This window comes from Pinus tabuliformis, chromosome 2_1 (genome assembly GCF_031772625.1).
Source record: "Pinus tabuliformis cultivar Carrire ecotype Pingquan chromosome 2_1, CPIR1, whole genome shotgun sequence".
Taxonomy (NCBI): Eukaryota; Viridiplantae; Streptophyta; class Pinopsida; order Pinales; family Pinaceae; genus Pinus; species Pinus tabuliformis.
Genome location: NC_142299.1, coordinates 78,747,402 through 78,767,001, shown reverse-complemented (window position 1 = coordinate 78,767,001; position 19,600 = coordinate 78,747,402). Strand labels below are relative to the sequence as shown.

At 38.0% G+C, this 19,600-nt stretch overlaps 1 protein-coding gene across 1 annotated transcript in view; it reads left to right on the top strand.

The window, feature by feature from the left end:
• Positions 1-18,735, top strand: part of LOC149198862 (uncharacterized) — a 33,451-nt gene extending 14,716 nt beyond the window's left edge. Inside the window, exons 4-10 of the mRNA XM_089402188.1 lie at positions 13,793-13,950; positions 14,036-15,012; positions 15,099-15,362; positions 15,494-16,492; positions 16,624-17,256; positions 17,362-17,916; positions 18,122-18,735. Of these exons, the coding sequence (XP_089258314.1) occupies positions 13,793-13,950; positions 14,036-15,012; positions 15,099-15,362; positions 15,494-16,492; positions 16,624-17,256; positions 17,362-17,916; positions 18,122-18,682 (4,147 nt within the window). The 3' untranslated portion in view covers positions 18,683-18,735. The remainder of the gene's footprint in view (positions 1-13,792; positions 13,951-14,035; positions 15,013-15,098; positions 15,363-15,493; positions 16,493-16,623; positions 17,257-17,361; positions 17,917-18,121) is intronic.
• The last annotated feature ends 865 nt before the right edge of the window (positions 18,736-19,600 follow it).

Here is a 19,600-nt window from a genome sequence, read left to right as displayed (position 1 = left end):
GCGAGTGGTGCAGATGCCACCACTCACATAACTTTGACGATGGAATCTTATTCCAATCTAACCCCCTTTTCCAATTACGGACGGGAGTGTCAGACTAGTCATATATCCTTCGCGGAAACCTATGCTATACCTGAAGTTTTCCTGCCGAAGTAGACTAGGGTGCATGCCCCTTGGGATTCAGTCATGTCCCCCGAATCACTCGTGCTCATCAGGTGGACGGACTGGGAATTGATGAGACATTCCTTGCGTGAAAAGACCATTCAGGGATGGTATATGACTATTTGCTATGCGTGAACTGGGGAATGAAAGCTGCTCTACGAGCTTGACCACTCCTCTTTCGTGCAGAAAACACATTACTCTAAAGAGTGATGAGACAATGGCTCCCATGCAATAAATATAGTCTCGTCCAAGGAGTAGATTATAATCCAGGGGTCCTTGGACTACCATTACGTTCATGTGAACGGTTTTCCCTCTCAATGTAATGGGCACATTGGGAAGGATCCCTAACGGTCGACTGGTTCCTTTGTCAAAGCCTGTTAGATTTCTCATCTCAGGAAAAAGCGATGGTGAGCCAAGCGCTTTCCAAGCAGTCGAGGAAAGGATACTCGCAGAAGCCCCTTCATCTATGATGGTACTGGCCATAACCATTCTATATATTTGAGCAATGATTCGGAATGGTACACTAGCCGGTAAACGGGGTCTGCCTAGTAGATTCTAGTCAAAGGAAACAACCAGGTTGCTTGGAGGTGGGACCGAATAGACGGCCGGGTACGACTCTGACGAACTTCCTTCCTGCGGTAAAGGAATGGGTAAATTGCCCCCATGTTCATCGGAGTCTGTGCTTACAAAAAGAATTTGGACGGTGTCATCCTTGTTCTCTTCGGTGACTGTATCATCTGAAGATGGAACCTCTGAAGGCAAGACCGGGTCAACTGTCGCCTCGACCTTTTGACTTTCATCTGGTATGGATTCAGATGGTTTTTCTTCAGTGATAGATACTTCGGCCAACCACCTGGGCGTGTCAGCTGGATTTTCAACTAGTGACGGACTCGGCAAGAGTTTCTTATATCCAGGAGGAAGTCATAACGGTGAAACTGGACGATCATCCAAAACTCTTTTAGCCTCATCTAAGAAGGGACAACGATGTACGGCGTGATTGCCTTCACACAGTTTACAAGGAAATTTGCTTTTTCCTTTTTGTTTAGGGGCTTCACTTTCACTAGTCGACAATGTATTTTCAACATGATCATCAGAGGTTGACGACACCGGGTTGTGCAAACGAGGAGACAAGTCCCTTAAGATCCGAGGGATGCAAGGACAATCTCTATGAAAGTGGTCTCCCTTGCAAATGACACATGGCAATTTAGGCCTGGTTGGTGCAGTGTGTGGATTTTCGCTAGACGACGCTTGGTTACCCCTTTTTGCCTTTGGCTCCTTCTTTTTCTTCTTCTTTTCCTTCTTCTTCTCAGGTACTTGATTTTTGGCTTTACCAGCCCCATCAAACGAAGAGGAAGGAGGAGAGGAAGAATTGGACGAAGTAGAGGGTTGGGGGTTAACTCTGGAATTGTCTAGTTGCTAACTCGATTGTTCATGAATCGCGACGTTCTGAACAACGGAGGTTGAGAAAAGCCATATGGGCAAACTGATTGTCAATCCTAGAAGTGACAATGTGGCCATATGGGGTGCACCAACATCTCCCCAACAGGAGAAGGAACTAGGATTTCCTCCAAGGGGAACTCCTTGGTTGGTGGACTCCATTTTCCTCAACCTAAGACCAACGTAGGAAAGGTGATGATTATTCTGTTTAAAATAAATTTTAGATGCTTTGACACAACTTGTTTTTTCAATTTTAAAGAGTCGAGAAAAAACAAAAGATGACTCTAGTCGCCTTCGATTTTTAATGAGCCTGAAGTGACAAGTGCTCAGATGGACCTTTTCCGTTAAGGAGTCTGAAAAGGAACGAAAGGGACTGCTCTAGAAATCTAGGCAGAGGGATTACCAAACCAATCGCAAAACTGTAGAATACTTTTTATGGTACGGTAGTCAATCTTCCCGAATGCTGTGTTCAGTGCATTGCGATCGATAGGGTGGCAGACACGACTTCCTATGGATAAAGGATTAAGCCTATTGTGGTCTCCCAAAATATACTCGACGGTACGTGGGAGCACAAGTCCGTACTGGCACTTATCGTCTCAAAGTGGAGGAATCACCCAACCAATAGTGAAAACAACAGTTACCAGGCTTTACGACGCCAGAATACGTCTCTAGCCTAGACTTCTAGATGTTGTGCATTAGGTTCCAAAGCGTTGTTAGATTCATTAAATTTATTTTATAGATGATCTTGCTTAAGAAATTTTCCCTTCAGGTTCACCACGTGATATAGATGTACAATTCCTAAAATGCAATCGAAGATGATAAACAGTCGTTTTATCTTCTTTGTGAAATGAAAATCCTAGCTACTAAGGAAAGAGAAATGGCGTTCTTTCAGTAAAGAACATAGAGCACACACTATATGCACTGTCCTAAATCAAACCAATCAAACAGTATAAATGCAAATGCACATGCATGTATTTGTTTTCAGCCTTCTTAATATGTGAATGATAAAAAGAAAGCTAATGCGCAAATCTGAATTATTTTTCAAAGCGACAATTACTAACAAGTTTCTTTTCAAAATCAAAATGAATACAATGACAACACTTTGCGATTTGAAAATGAAAACTTGCTTTCGACACTAGAAAAACTACTAATTCAGATCAAATACAATAGTAACAGGGTAATCGACTATCAAGAACAATCAGATTCTCTTTTATGACTGAAAATGACACTTGCGACACTTTCAAATCAAGAAATGACAGTACAATTACGTTACTTCTTTGTAAAGGAGAACTGAAAATGACTCAAAAAATACATAAAAACATTTATAGTTCTTTGCACAATGGAGGCGGAATAACAACAAGGAAAGGGGTTTCAAACAGAGGTGTACTAACTACAGGCAACAAAACTCTTGAATAGATCTGAAAAGAGTGAACACAGAAACCAAAATTTAGGAACAATGCCTAGTCTGATCAGCGCACCTGTAACACAGTGAAACTGAAATGCAACGCACCTACTACACTCGAGAAGTACGCTGAATTTGAGATTCACAAAACAAACAGTGCGCTGGACCAGGGACGAGACTTTGATTGGGTTCCGGGTCACAGTTTGCAGTTCAGTTCAGGGATTTTGGCTGAGCAAGTGATAATCAGTAAATCAATCACAGGGGTAGATCTAAGGAGGTTACTAGAGCCACCACGAGGGCAATTAGAAAGTTTGTAAATCAATTGTTTAATTCATAAACAAAACCCGGAGATTGACTGAAGCAACATTGATCTACTTTGCACTTGCATAGCAAATGCAGTTCGAAGGCTAGCTGGCTTGACTTCAGGCTTCGTCTGTAAGTTTATAAAGTAAACAAATGTAGATAAACAATCAATTTATTCCCCAGCGGAGTCGCCATTTTGTTACAGGGAAAATTGTCTATGCGGAACTGCTAATCCCACTAAGGCTAGTAGCTACCTTAGAAACAAACAAAGTAAAACTACTTTCGTTTTCCTTTATGAAAGATAGATGAGAGGAGAATAAAGGAGACCAACCTCTGTCTTGCGCTTGGTTCCTTGCTCGATTCCTCTCTCTTCTGATAGTCCTTTGCTACTTGCTTTCTTATATACCCAGCTTCACAGAGTACCTGTAGAATCAAAGCAGCATAACACTATATGAGAACATGGATCTATTATCATAAACAATCTAGGATCAGATGTCAATTGACCATACAAATGCATAAAACATAAATCACACAAGAGTATAGAGGAAAACTTGAATAGCTTTATTGATAATCAAGAAAGAGCCAAGAGAGTTACAACCAATCGTTCTGACCTAGCATCATCCTCTCAGAAAGTGAGCCCTTCTTCACCTCATGAAAAGCTTAGATCACCCAACACTATGATGTTGCGTCAAGAAACCAACAACAATTCCTTACAAGATGCAAAATTCCAGCCTCCGGATCTCTGGGATGAGGGATCCATATATAGATGTCTGCAAGGGAGATGAGTCAGCTTGTGATTTGATTAGTGTCTTCCCTCTAATAGTTCTTGCTTCCACTTGGAGATTGATGATCTCTTACTCATCCCTGGTCGAATTCAGAGAGGCAAGTGTCACAGGAGAAGTTTCTGGAAGATTCCATGCTTCTCCACCTTGCGGATTAACACTGCCATTTGTCCCTTCTCGCCCATTGCACCCCATATAAGGGCTTTTTGAAATGCAACACACCTACTGTGTGTATTTAGGTGAGATGCAACGCACTTTGCCTATGGAGCAGGTGAAATGGTCCAGTTTTGACCAGTTCTGAGCAGTTTTACATGGAGAACTTCTGGGAGAAGCTGTAATCGGTTGACCTTGTTCTTTTAGGGGTTGGAACAACACTTTTAGGGAGTTAGGAGCCCTTAGTTTATGGACATTTATGCTTGGAGTTGCAGTGCCCAAAAATGTCTATAACACACAGGTGCAACAATGGATGCAAAATAGGATGCAAAATTTGATGCAGCAAAATTTGATACAAAAATAGATGCAATATGAGACACAAAACCTGATGCAAATATTGACACAAAAGTGGATACAAAAAGGGATGAAAAAATAGATATAAAGGTCAATGAAAACCTATATGTATATAAGGATGCAATCGTGGATGAAAATTTAGAAGCAAAAATGGGTGCAAAGGGAGGTTCCAAACTAGGTGCAAATGATGGCACAAGAAGATTGGATGCAATAGTGGACATACTAACAGATGAAAAAGAGGATGTAAATATGGATGCAAAGCAAGATGTAAAAGTGGATACAAAAAAAATAGATGCAAAACTAGACACAAACCTTGATGCAAAACTGGCACAAAGGGGATGGAAAAAATGATGCAAAAATGGATGCAAAAAATGATTTAAAAAATGATGCAAAAGAGGATGCAAGAGATGATACAAAAGTTGATGAAAGTGTAGGCACAAAAAGTGGATGCAAAAGTTGGTGAAGCAAAATGAGTGGCCAAACTTGATGCAAAACATGGTGCAAAGGATGGCACAAAACTTGGCATAAAACTTGGCGTAAAACCTGGTGTAAAATCTGGTGCAAAACTTATTGCAATACTTGGTGCTAAACTTGGTGTAAGATGTGGTGCAAAGTTTGCATCAAGTTTTGCACCATATTTGATAATGGACACAAATAGCACCAAAAATGGGCTCTAGACGCAAAAAAGGGAAGAAGAAAGGGACGCTAATCACAGGGTTTTGTTGTAGTGGTAAGTTTTGATTTTGAACCTCAAATTATTTACTAGGAGAAGTAAAATTTTGGAGTCCAAAAGTTCCTATTGGGGAGGTATGATCCGGTGATCAAATTTTAGCTCAAAAATTAAAGTGCAATTTTTTTTCGAAATTGACATCAAGTCTAAATGTTTGTTGTTATGGATCCAACAAAAATGATTTCACCTCAATCCGATATTGTATGCTCAAGTTATCGCGTCCTAATCGTTTATCCCAATAGCTAAAAAATTAGCAAGTTTGCTTACTGGTCAACTTACTGGGCTACCGTACTGTTGACATCATCAATTGACTTGGCATATATGGACTAATGAGATAATGCCAAGTGGCAACCTCGTATTGGTAAAATTTTATTAGGTTGATTTGTCTGTGGTGGACTAATTAGGGTGTACCATGTGGCACAACCAGAGGCTGCCACATGGCACCCCACGGTTGGCCAAAATTTTGGTATGGGTCAAATAGGATGGGTAGGATGCGAACCTGCGACCTTACATCTAGTAGCCTAGCACCTTGCCACTGTGCCACAAGGGTGATTCTTAACCCCATAAGGGCCTCAAACCTATTTAAGATTTATGAAGTGCATATATGGGAGGAGGGGCTAGGCAGTCAACCCTGACCGCTAGTCGTCTGCTATCCATATGACCATGGCACAAAAGGGTTGGGTATCAGGGACTAGCCCCAGTCCCTAGTCACCAACCAACCACATGATCATAGGTGCACCGAAGTAGATCTTAACGGAAAAGGGCTTAAGATTAACTCTAACCCTTGTCACGGTGACTTGCATATGACCTCGTCGGTATATTGGAGTGAGCTCAGCATAGAAGGGGTTTGGGATATCCCTAATCTCTAGTCGTATGGGTGCCATAGAACCTTGGCAGAGTGCTCACTATTGGGGAGTTTGAATGGGGGCTAGCCCTAGGCCATATGGCCACCAACTTGATCGCAACGCCATGGAAGAGGGGGCTCAACGGTAAGGGCAGGTTGTTGGCTCAGTCCTTGGCCCTGTGGGCACTAATAAGACCACAACCCCGAAGTTTAAGGGGCTAGACCAGCAGGGGCGAGCGGTTAGCCCCGTCCCCGAGCCGCATGGTCCATGTGGCCATAGTTTCCGCACTTAAGGGTTATTGGGAAATTTAATTATCTAACAAATTGCACCTTCTATAGGCGAAATGGTCACCTCCACAACGGAAAACATGGAGAAATTGTAGCACTATTATATTGTTTATCCATTTTGTAGGACGGATAACAGAGAAGGAGTTTTCAGAGCTTGTTGGAGCCATAACTTGGTGATTTTGGAGCTCAAGAAGAGTCCAGATAGGGATTTTTGGACATTATGGATCCAATGGTGACCTCTATTTGTTGATTGGAGCACATCTAAAGAGAATTTTTTCAGGTTCAAGTCCATGGATGTATGGATCAATCAATGTTTTGGAGTAGTTTTTGAAGGTGTTTGACCATGGGAAAGGCCTTGTTGGGGTTTTCTTACCTTCAAATGTTTACTGTAGCAATTGTTACTTGCATGGTTCAACTCATTTATTATTTTCTCACTATGTCTTGTTGAGGAAATCTTTATTTTGTATTTCAAGGTGGAATTGAAGTGCTTGTATGCTCATGTATGCTCATTTTCAGATGGAGTACAAGGTATTTGTAGGGGACACTTTTTATTGTTGATGGTTTAATGACTGACTGTAGGTTGTCATGCTGTTTATAGTGAGATTTCTTTGCAGTAAAGCATTTCCTTGAAGGGGAAAATAACCACCTGTTTTATTAGAAAACTTTATGTAATTTTTTCACTGAATATATGGAGTGGTCTAGTTATGTTGGCAGGCCCAAAGATGTAGCCCAGGAGGGGTGAACTCCGTCACCAAATTCTTTATTATTTCTCTTCATGAATGCCTATATTAGTTAGATGATGAGATGTTGCTTATGTTTTAAGTTTACATGAAAACTTACTCATAGTCCTTGAAGAGACCTTTGAAAACCTGTTTTGTCATAAGACTCATTTTTCCTTGCAAAACATCAAGAAGAATGATCAATTTTTAGGAAGGAGAAGTTCTCGTCCAATTTCAGATCATATGTGATTTGATGCCTTTACATTCTATTGGTGGACATCTCTACTACATCACCTTCATTGATGACTTCTCAAGAAAGACATGCATATATTATTTGAAGCACAAGGATGAAACCTTTGAAATGTTCAATGAGTTCAAAGCTTTGGTAGAAAATCAAACAGGGAAGAAAATAAAGATATTTAGGTCTGACAATGGTGGAGAGTACATTTCGAATGAGTTCATCAATTATTGCAAGAAGGAAGATAACAAGAAAGATACAATTGTTCCTTATACTCCTGAACAAAATGGAGTAGTTGAAAGAAAGAACAGGTCTATTGTAGAAGTTGCTCATGCCATGCTCCACGATCAAAATTTGCTAAAGTTCCTTTGGGGAGAAGCAACAAATGTTTCTGTATAGGTTAAAAATAGGGTTCCTCATCAAGCATTGGACAACAAGACCCCTGAAGAAGTGTTCACAAGTGTCAAGCCTGATGTTGGCCATCTCTGTATCTTTAGATGCCATATATATTTCCATGTGCCAAAGGACAAAAGAAACAAGCTGGAAGCCATGGGAAGAAAAGGTACATTTGTTGGATATTGTGAAAATTCTAAAGATTTTAGAATATATATTCTTGGTCAAAGGTGTTGAAGAATCTAGGGCAGTTAGCATTAGATAGATTCTTCTATACTTGATAACAATTTGTGAAATGATTTTACTATTTATCTTATCTTAATCTTCTTCTTATTCTGAGTGTGTGTGTTTAATTCATCAAACTGCTACCAAAACAAAGAGACAAGAACACAAGAAGTAGGCATTCTTCCAAGTCCAAAATCTCTCTCTCTTGGAGAGAAAAACCCGTACATAATTCTTCTTATAGAGATTCTAATTGACGAACACCAAGACCATTATACTTGACCCTCTATGCCACTCCAAGACCAAGACACCAATCCTCTTCCTTTGTTACTACTGAGATCATCTTCATCACTGCTATTTCACTAAGGTCATCATTATTGCATTACAGTAGTACCATTGTTGCACCTTCAACTAGATGATTGCTGCACCTTCACTGAGATCATCACCATGTCAACTAGGTCCATTGACCTTGTCTTCGTCGAGATCATGAGTGTATTTACATGATTACTTCTATGAGAGTATAGTTGTACTTAGAATGTATGCCAAGATAGAGAACATTACTATAGGATCATCGAGGTTCTTATCATTACAATGAGACTGTGACTGTGAGTATGTCAAGAGTGTATCATCCTCTTCATAACAGATATGTAGAGACTGTGTGTTCTACTGTGGGATCATCGTGATCCTTAACCATGCCGAGACATTAATACTGAGATCCTTCTCATCACATATATGCAAATACTGTTGATATCCACTGAGACTGTGATAGTATTCTTCCCACACCGAGATCTTCCTACACTGAGACTGTTTCAGAGACATCCAAAAATGTGTCCTTCTATAATGCGGATTGCAGACCCCTGTACTTGTCTGAGATTTCAGAGATCTGAGTTGCAGAGAGATGTTTGAAATTTCTTGACTTTAATTTGAACTTACATGCCTATTTATAGTGGTTTGACCCACATATTAAGCCAACGTGCCAGTGTGAACATATGTGTCTCTATTTGCAATCCGACATGACTTTTATTTAGTTCATTTGCTAGTTAACTTCATCCTGAGGATTGTGCTTGTCTTGGAGGGTTTTTCTAGACATTCAGTTTCACCCATACACATTACACATAGTCTCATGAAGAGCTCTTCAATTTTCTTTTGACTCTTTGACTTTCCTAGACCTATGGAATGAGCAAGAAACTCATTCATATAATTTATAAAAATAATAATTCTTTTTCTTGACAAGTACAAAGATCAAAATTACATTGAAAAATACCGAACCTAGTTACCCTTTTCTTCAACAAAAGGAAGGTTGAAATTAGTAGGGATGTAACACTCAATGAAGATGTTTCCCTTAGGAAAGTAAGGGACCTTCCTCCAACTCCTCCTCTTGAGAAGAAGAATGATGATATGGATATTCTAGATGGTCCTTCCGTGCCTGAATCCGAGACAAATATTTTTGATGATCCCATGGAGCCCATGGACCCTTAGATCCTCCATGTGATCTTCCTTCCAGGAAAAGGCCACTTTGGCTCCATGATATATTAAAGGATGATGAAAGATGAGTTCCCATTCAAATATCATTTAGAGAAAGGAAGAAGCCATGCAGATACCCGGGATATGTTGCAGCCATGAGTATTATGATTCAAGTAGAACCTACCACCTTTGAAGAAGCCATGAAAGAACAAGTTTGGAAGGATGCTATGGCCAAAGAATATGAATAAATTATGAAGAATGATGTATGGAATGTTGTGATGAGATCGGACAGGAAATCCGTTGTGACTTCAAAGTGGTTATTCAAGATTAAACATGGAGTTGATGGTAGCATTGAGAAATATAAAGCAAGGTTCGTAGCCTGAGGTTTCTCCTAGAAAGAGGTAGAATATTATGATGATATATTTTCACCTGTGGCTTGATATACAACCATTTGTTTGATAGTTTCTCTTGTTGCTAGTCAAGGATGGAGCCTTCATCAAATGGACGTGAAGACAACATTCCTCCATGGCATGCTATAGGAAGAAGTGTACATTGATAAGCCACAAGGATTTGAAGTAGAGGATCGAAAGACACATGTTTTCAAGTTGAAGAAGGCATTGTATGGTTTGAAGCAAGCCCCCAAAGCATGGTACGCCCACATAGACAATTATTTGGTGAAGTTGGGATTCACAAGAAGCAATGTTGCTCCCAACCTATACTTCAAAGTAGTCCAAAGTATGTCGTTGATTTTGGTTTTATATGTTGACGATCTATTCTTGATAGGTAGTGAGCCCCTAATGATAGAGTGTAAGAGGGAGCTAGCCTTTGAATTCGAGATGAAGGAATTTGGACTCATGCACTACTTTCTAGGCCTTGAGGTGTGGCAAAGGCCTAGTGAGATTTTCCTTTCAAAAGGAAAATATGTCATGAAGCTATTGGAGAGATTTGGAATGAAAAAATGCAAGTCCTTTCCCACACCGATGGAAATGAATTTCAAGAAATTATGTGGAGGAGCTGCAGGACGCAATTTGGCAAATCCATTCAAGTATAGACAATTGATTAGGGCTTTGCTGTTCTTAGTGAACATCCATCCAGATATATGCTATGTAGTAAACAAATTGTGTCAATTCATGACTAAGCCTCTCCATGCACGTTGGATCACTGTCAAACACATTTTGAGATATTTGCATGGGATGATCACCCTTGGTTTGAGATATTCTGCCGAAGATGTTCGACTTCATGGATATACCAATGTTGACTAGGAAGGAAACATTGTCGACATGAAGAGTACATCTGGATGTTGTTTTAGTCTTGGATCTTCCATGGTATCTAGGATGAGCAGGAAGAAAAAGTTTGTAGCATTGAGTACCCGCCGAGGCAGAGTAAAATGCCGCTAGCACAGCTAGCTGCAAAGCTGTTTGGTTGAGGAAGCTCTTTGGAGAGCTATAGGTGTAGGTCCTAGACACTACAATGATATATTGTGACAACAAGAGTGGGATATTTCTCACAAATAATCATGTATTTCATGACAACTCCAAGCACATAGAGATTCAATATCATTACATTCGAGACATGGTGCATAGAGGAGCCATTAGACGCCATCACATATCGACAAATGAGTAGATTGCAAATATTCTCACCAAGGATTTTCTGAAAGGGAAGTTCTTGGTCTTCCTAGAGCAGCTTGGACTAATGGATATGACCCCTTCTGATAAGGGGCATCACTGATCAACAACACTAAGCTAACTCTTCCCCACTGTCTGAGCTCCTAGTGTGAGGAATTGAGATAGAGGGCTCCTAGGGTTGAGGGATCTTTGGACAAAAGGTTCGTATATGTTGCTCCCCTATCTATTACATAGGGCTAGAGTTGTTTCTCCCCTATCTTGGTCTTTGCATAATATACCCCAGTTGGCATCATACCCACAAACTAGGCTTGTTGGGATTACTGCTCCATATTTCGCCAACAGGTTGAGAGTGTACTTGGGGGTGTACAACCCAAGTTTATTATGATGCAGGTGTTCTACTACATGACTCTTGAGGGTCATTGTTGGGAATATCAGTTGGCAATAGGATGGGTTGAGATGTGCTCCCCTATATCACCTAGATATGGGGTTGAAGGTGTTTTTCTCCCACATGAGATTCAGGATTGAGATATGTTCCTCGATGTAGTTTCAGGTTGAGATGTGCTCCTTGATATTGTTCTCAGATTGCGATATGCTCTCTAACGTTATAGAGAGTGGTAGCTAATGCTCCCAGATTCTTCTTCTTCAGATTTGAGAATGTTTCAGCAGATAGAGTTGAGCAGAGAAGGGACATGATATGACGGCGTGATACACATGACATGATGCAGTTGGAATTTGTCCCTAGCTAAGAGGGAGTGTTAATTTTTCAACTCAATGATAAATTGCAACCATGGGACTAGATTCCTCTTTTTCGAGAGGACCATTTTTTACTATTGAAGCACTCAATTTGGACCAGGGAATGTGTTCTTATGAAGAAAAGCCCACATATGCACATTTGGATAGGTTGGCCCTAACAGGAAATTGGTCACCCTTGGAAGCCTATAAATACAAGTGACCTCAAGCTCATTTGGACATCCCCAAGCATCATCTTCTTCTCTTCTTCATTGATTTGTTCGCACAGGTCTGAGGTTGGGTTGAGGAAAGAGGTTCACATAGGTCCAAAAATACAGGGTCTGAAGCTCGCACATGTTCTAGGGTTTTCGGTCACCACTGTAGGCTTGTCAAAGGAAATTTTCAGCTATAACTGCAGGCCAACAGGCTCAAGGGTGCAATTGGAAGGTCCTAGCCACATGCACACCTCTTCCTCCATGCGGTTGGGATTTAGGGCTAAATTTGACCACAAACTAGAAAAGTTGTGTTTGATATATATTGATGCTAGAAACATAATTTTGAATGTTATTGGGTTATTTTGTTAGATGATTTTGTATAGGGCTCATTGTACTCTTTGTTGAACATTTTATGACATTCTAATAGAAGAATACTTTTCAAAGGGTTTTCCCCCTTGTGGGGTTTTCCCCTAGTCTTTGACCAAACCCGATGTCTCTTGTTGATGTGTTGATTGTCTCCTTTGTCATTGCATTTGTTGTTCTATGTTCAATTACTCTTAATGATTGGAAAGATTAATTTTTATTGAAAAGATTGCTAATTGAAGAATTGAATTGGGCTAAAAGCAATGTGAAAATTAACACTTTGACCGTTGACCCTCCTTTGAATTTTATCTCTTCAAAATTAATTTTTCATCAATGGTTATATTTCTTCATATTCTATACCACATTTTTAGTCCCAAAAATCTCTAACAATATGAACAACTATGAAAATCCACATTAGCTTAGTGAGCAAAGTTATTAAAAATAAAGTAATGATTGATAAAAGATATTTAAATTGAAAATAAGGAACAAAAATATTACTCAAAAAATAACATAAAAGTGAAAAATTAAAATAATGATTTGAGTGAATATTTGTGGATTAGAAATTTAAAAAATAATAAAAATAAAAAACTATAATTAACATGAAAAGAAAAAACAATGTATTAAATAAACATAGTCTAAAAATGAAGTAAATTGGCCTAGAAAACAATGGATTTTTAGGCGAGATTTTGGTAAAATGGGGAATTTTTTTTTGGAAATCCCAAGTACAAATTTCAAGCTTCAAGATTTTGGGTGCTTTAGAATTTTTGATGGTGCTGAATCCATTTCCACCTTCAGAGACAAAATTCAAACACTCCTACCATCATATTTTTTAGGACAAAAAATCCCCGGATTTTAGTCTCCCAACTAATTTAGTTTATCACTAAACAACTTCACGTCATTTATTATTTGTTAATATAAAATATTAAAAAACTAATTTTTTAATTATTATTTATTAATATAAAATATTGAAAAAATAAACTTTTAATTTTAATTTGGTGAATTAAAATATTTTTATTATTTAATTGATTTTGAAAAAAAATTAGATTTCAAGCTTTCGTTATCCATCAGGTTCTTGAGTGGTTTTCCAGATCACATAATCCATTTCTTAATACTCCACGTTTTGGAACACTACATTTTATAATGATAAAATAGTAATAATTTATTAATATAAAACTTAAAACTTAAAAATATAAAATGTTATACGAAAATATTTGATAGAGACAAACCTGCTCAAAAAATTATAATACAATAACCTGCACATTACAACTCAAACCTTTACTCATTAAAATTTACATCACGTCATCTAAAAAAAGTCCACGTGTTCCATAATTAATGGATGACCATGACCATGACTTTCCTTGACTTATTACAGGTTTTTCAAAGCCCCAGTAAACAAGGGTGATCTGGATAATTTTAGTCAAAAGATAGATCGCATGTACAGGCAAATTAATACCCAGATGGGTATTTGTATTCTAGATGCCATTGACCGCAAGAAACCCCATCTCTCCAGAAGATATCCGGATAATGCAGGTGAATATATGATTGAAATAATTTGTTTATTTTAAATTCGTTCTTCCCACAAACATGGATCTGATAATTAATGCCGTTGAAACAGTTGGAATAGAGGAGTCGGTAAAAGAAATTATCGATCTTTTGGAATGGGCGAGTGACAAAAATGCCATTGCAATTATGGTGCATGGATTAGGCGGAATGGGTAAGAGCACCCTTGCAGATGCCGTCTTTTCGTCCGCTGAGATTCAAGGATGTAAATATTCTAAAGTTCAACTCTTCAAACATATCGATTCAAAGCCAGATATAGTAGAGTTGCAGAAATTGATCTTAAAAGATTTGATGGAAAAAGGAGAGACGGTTCCAGATATTAGAGGTGAGGGGGATGGACAGCGAGAAGTGGGCAGGATGTTAGAGAAAGTGCCCGCGTTTATCTACATAGATAATGTTTTGGGGCGAAAGGAGCTTGAGCAGCTTTTGCCCACGGATATGGAAAAGGCCAAGAAGGTGAGGCTGCTTGTCACTGCACGTGAAAGAGATGTGCGCATAGCGTTAAAAGTGAAAACAATACCCTATGCTATGAAAGGCCTTCATCTCACAGAAGCTATGCAGCTTTTGAAGAAAGAAATCAAGGACAACCAACTAAATTCTAACCAATTGAATCAGATTGTACAGTCATATGACGGAATTCCAGCACTTTTGAAAGTGGTAGGAGGATTCATACATGCAGAAGAGGATAAACACGAAGCTTATAGAATATTGATGGAAGGGAGAGAAAAATGGGACACTGAAATTGGGAAAATAGAGTCCTACCTCTTTGCATACGACTATCTCCCTGAGAGATCCAGAGATCCATTTCTGGACATTTGCTCCTTTTTTAAAGGATGGGACTGGGACACAGTGGCAGATATTGTGGGAAAGATGGAATTGAAAATGCTGGAAAGTAGATCACTTGTCAGCAGAGGCACAAATGGGGTTGTTGTTGTACACGATGTCATTTTGTCAATCGGTCTGAAAAAGACAGAAGGAGTGAGATTCACATTCACCAGTGGAAAGCAAGTTGAGGAGCTGCTAAATAAGAAGGTATCAAATCATGAAATTAATTTTGTTCCATAATATGTTTCTATCATTATGATAACTACTCAATTCTGTTTAATTATATCATGCAGGATATTCCAGAGATCAAAGGTATATGGCTGAGTGAAAATAATAAAGATCTATTAGATATATCAGCCTCAAAATTGGAGTTGTTGTGCAGTTCGATAAGAGTTCTTGCATTGGGGAACTTGATAAAAGTAGAGGACAAATGTAGTCAAAAATTTGAAAAGTTGGTTTTTCTACAAGCTGCAGTTCCCCATCTTCCCTTTGATGTGTCCCGGTCAACGGAATTGAAATATTTGAAGTATGAACCAAGGGATTTGAATTTCCTCGAGGCAAGTCTCTTTTAAATATTTAGTCCAATATCTCTTTCCTCAATTTTCTTCGAAAAATGAATTCGTGTGTGAGATAGTTTTATTATTTTTAATGGTTCAATTTGATTATGTTTGTCACAAATAATTTGCAGATTCCCTCGAGTGTTAGGTACATGGAGTTTGATGGAAGGTCACATTCTCATGCCTTCGAAATCTCTTCCGGCGATCTTCAGCATCTCAGGAATTTGCGGATACTTAGATTGACCCACTTTGTAGCGTTGAAAAAATTGCCTGAAGACCTGGGTGATCTAGTACGTGGTTTGCAAGAACTCACACTTTCATATTGCAGATCTATACAGGAGTTACCAGCCTCAATTTCAAAGCTCCAATCTTTAAGAGTAATCAGAATGGAGTACTGTTCGAGTATAATGCAATTGCCTGAAGATTTTGGATCATTGATTTCTCTGGAAAAACTCAATTTGCAGGGTTGCAAGAATCTAAAAGTGCTTCCTAGTAATTTTGAGAAACTCACAGCATTGAAATTATTGGATCTATCCTATTGCGAGAGGCTACTAGATCTCCCTCATGGATTAGGAAACTTAACATCACTTGCTGAATTAGATTTGGAGGGATGCAGCCAATTAAGAAGTATTCCAGAAAGCATTGGAGAGCTAAAGTCGTTGGCCTCCTCACTGGATATGTCTGGCTGTTCAAGCTTAAAAGAACTACCTAATGGGTTCTGCAACCTCTCCTTTATTACGTATCTTTCATTGAAGGAGTGTAGCAATTTAAAGAAGCTTCCAGACAGATTTGGGGAATTAGTAAATTTAAGAAGGCTGGATTTAAAAGGGTGCAAAAACATTGAAGATTTGTGTAATGACTTCCACTGCCTCGCCTCCTTAGAAACTTTAGACTTGAATGGGTGCCACAGTTTGAAAGCACTCCCTGATTGTTTTCAGTGTCTTGCCTCATTGCGACTATTATATCTAGAAGATTGCGTCTCGTTGGAAGGGAAAGAGATGGACAAGGTGGTGAAGATAAAAACATTACAGTTGGTAAACATCCAGAAAAGCCAAATGTTGGTGAAAAGATGGGGAGAAATTCAAAGAGAAGGCATTCCATTAGGGTCTTTTACAGTGTTCACAGGACAGGTTAACATAACATCCATCCATCCATATTTATATACCAATCGTGTTATTGCATGTATTTTATGTGAACTTTTAAAATGAATATAGATTGTGTATCTTTTTTTACTTTGTACTGATTTCAGATTTCTGTTCAGGATTTGTCGGAGGACCGGAAGGCGACTCTAGAAAAGGAGTTGTTAACAGAATTCGACAGCCTTCTCAGTAATGGAGAAGGAGAGCCATTCCATCTGTCTCGCCATCTTTCTGCAGACTCCCTCTTTCTTGTCATCTTTCATATACATGAGGATTTTGATTATGATTTCCCGTGGCCTTTATTTGAAGAAACGATAGATGAAATACAAACAAAATTTGAAATAATTTATATGGGCCACAATTTTAATGAGTTGCCTTTGAAAGTCAAGGGTAAAATTGTGGGCCATCGGGAGGGGTTTGGTCGCATTGCTGATTTGTTAGGGAAAATCGCCCCTCTGTTAGATGTTGCAGATAAAGAGAAAGAACAAGATCCAGATGATCCGAACTGTTATTTTGAGATGAGAACGAAGGTAGCGGGAGACGAGAAGGGTGCTAAGGATTATCGTCCTTGCTGGAAATTTTTGACAAGCCGTGAAGTGGAGGAATTTTTGTTGGGTAAGTGTAGAAGTTACGAGAGGTTGAAGGAACTTGAAGCAAGAAGTGGAGAGAGTAATATAGAGTTGTTAAGAGAATTGTTTCCAACTGGAAAGGGGGAAAGCGCTCACATCTTTGGAAAGAATTATGCATCACAGAAGGTATTAAGTTCTGACTTTTGTTATATTTCTTTTTTAAAACAGAATTTACGAATTTCGCGTCACATTATTAACTTCTTTTTATTTTGTTGACATTGATAATTGTAGGGCGCTTCAAATGAAAGCTCCAAACCTTGTAGCTGCGGAGTGGATGAATTGAAAGGAAAGAGGATTTTGTTAGACATCAGGCCTCTTGACATGTGTTATGATATTCGTTTGGGGTCTTTGATGGAACTGTATAACACAATGAAAGAGGCATTTAATTTAGAAGTTATATCAATTCCACTTGTGCACCCAAATACACATAGAACATTGGAGATGTTCTCAGGAGATGTTCCGTGGTTGGTCCTTCAAAATCCATGGATGTTAAGCAGAGCAGTGAAGTATTTCCTCATTAAAGGGTGTCTACCGGACCAAGGATATGACTTATGGGGAGAGGAGCCTAAAATAATGTACATGAGTATAATCACGGTAATAGAACCAAATGGGAAAGTGTTTACAGCTGATAAACCTGTACTGCCTTTGCTAGATAGGTGGGGTCCAAAGGCTTATCCCTTTACGGTGGACAAAATTAAAGAATTAGAGGAGGAAGAGTGGTCTCAAATAGAGACTACGTCTACTTTAGAGCTTCTTTTCTACAATCAAGAAAGCGTATGGCATAAGGTGAGTAGTCCATCATTGTTTGTTTAAATTTTAATAGATTAAAGGTTGTTTTGTTATTTCTATTTTTTTTGGGATGATAAATTAACGATTAGTATTTAATTTATATTTGTTTTTTTAATATTGTTATTAAAAATAATAAGTTAAAAAAATTTAAATAGATGATTTATTATTGTTTTAAGATTAATTTTTTTCTTTATTTTGAAAGGTAAAAGAGGTATTGCTTCAACAAAAAATGATATGCTTATTTGGTGGAGATGACTCTCAAGAAGGGATATCTATGAAGGAGTTTACATTTTTTTTAAGGAATGTGTTAATAGAGTTTATTGCTGATATTCATATAATTTATATCAATGGATTTGATTTCAATGAGACAAAAAGATCAAAGCTCACAGATACCACTTCTGTTGGTTATTGTCCACTACCAAATCCTGAAATGCCAAAAGTTGAGATGGAGGAGATGCCTTTGTTAAATTTATTGGGACACGAGGCTATAAGATTTTGGACACACTTGTCTTCTTTAGAAGAAATGGTGTCTAAAAGAGATGACAATGCCAAACTGAAAAAACTCTTTTACTCTATTAGTTATAGCTTTCCATGGATGATATTAATAGATAAAGATGGGGAAATAATTATAGAAAATGGGCAAGATATGATTTCCCTATTTTCAAAGAGTATGGAAGAGAAAGCCAAGAGATTGATGCAAGTCTTGATCGAGGGCTCCAAGGAGGACAGAGAACAAGCATTGTTTGAGTTAGAACAAATATGATGTATTTAATGCTATGTATTATAAATGAACTACATTTTATTTATTATTTTCAATATGTTTTCTCATTTTTATTTCACAATAATAATGTTCTTTGTCATTATTAATTTTTATTGTTGATTCAAAGTTGCGTTGTGTTGAATTGTAGTGAGTTCAAAAGTATAAGAGAATCATAATCAAACACATTATTTCTTTGAAATAGGACATAAGTCCAGTCAAACAAAACCAAATACCTATTAATCCCAAACTAATCGGTTTTCTTAATATATTGTTATTAAAAATAATAAGTTAAAAAAATTTAAATAGATGATTTATTATTGTTTTAAGATTAATTTTTTTCCTTATGCTGAAAGGTAAAAGAGGCATTGCTTCAACAAAAAATGATATGCTTATTTGGTGGATATGGCTCTATAAAAGGCTGAATATCTATAAAGGAGTTTACATTTTTATTAAGGAACATATTAATAGAGTTTATTGATAACAATCATATAATTTATATCACTGAATTTGGCTTCAATGAGATAAAAAGATCAAAGCTTATAGATACCACTTATGTTCATTATTGTCCACTGCAAAATATTGATATGGAAAAAGTTGAGATGGAGGAGATGCCTTTCTTAAATTTATTGGAACATGAGGCTATAAGATTTTGGACACACTTTTATTCTTTAAAAGAAGAAGTGTCTAAAAGAGATGACAAAGACAAACTGAAAAAACTCTTAAGCTTTATTGATTATGACATTCCATGGATGGTATTAATAGATAAAGATGGGGAAGTAATTAGAGAACATGGACAAGATATTGTTTCCCTATATGTAGAGCGTATGGAAGAGGTAGAAAAGAGATTGATGCAAATCTTGATCAACGTTTCCAAGGAGGACTAAAAACAAGCATTGCTTGACTTATGCTTGGCTTAGAACA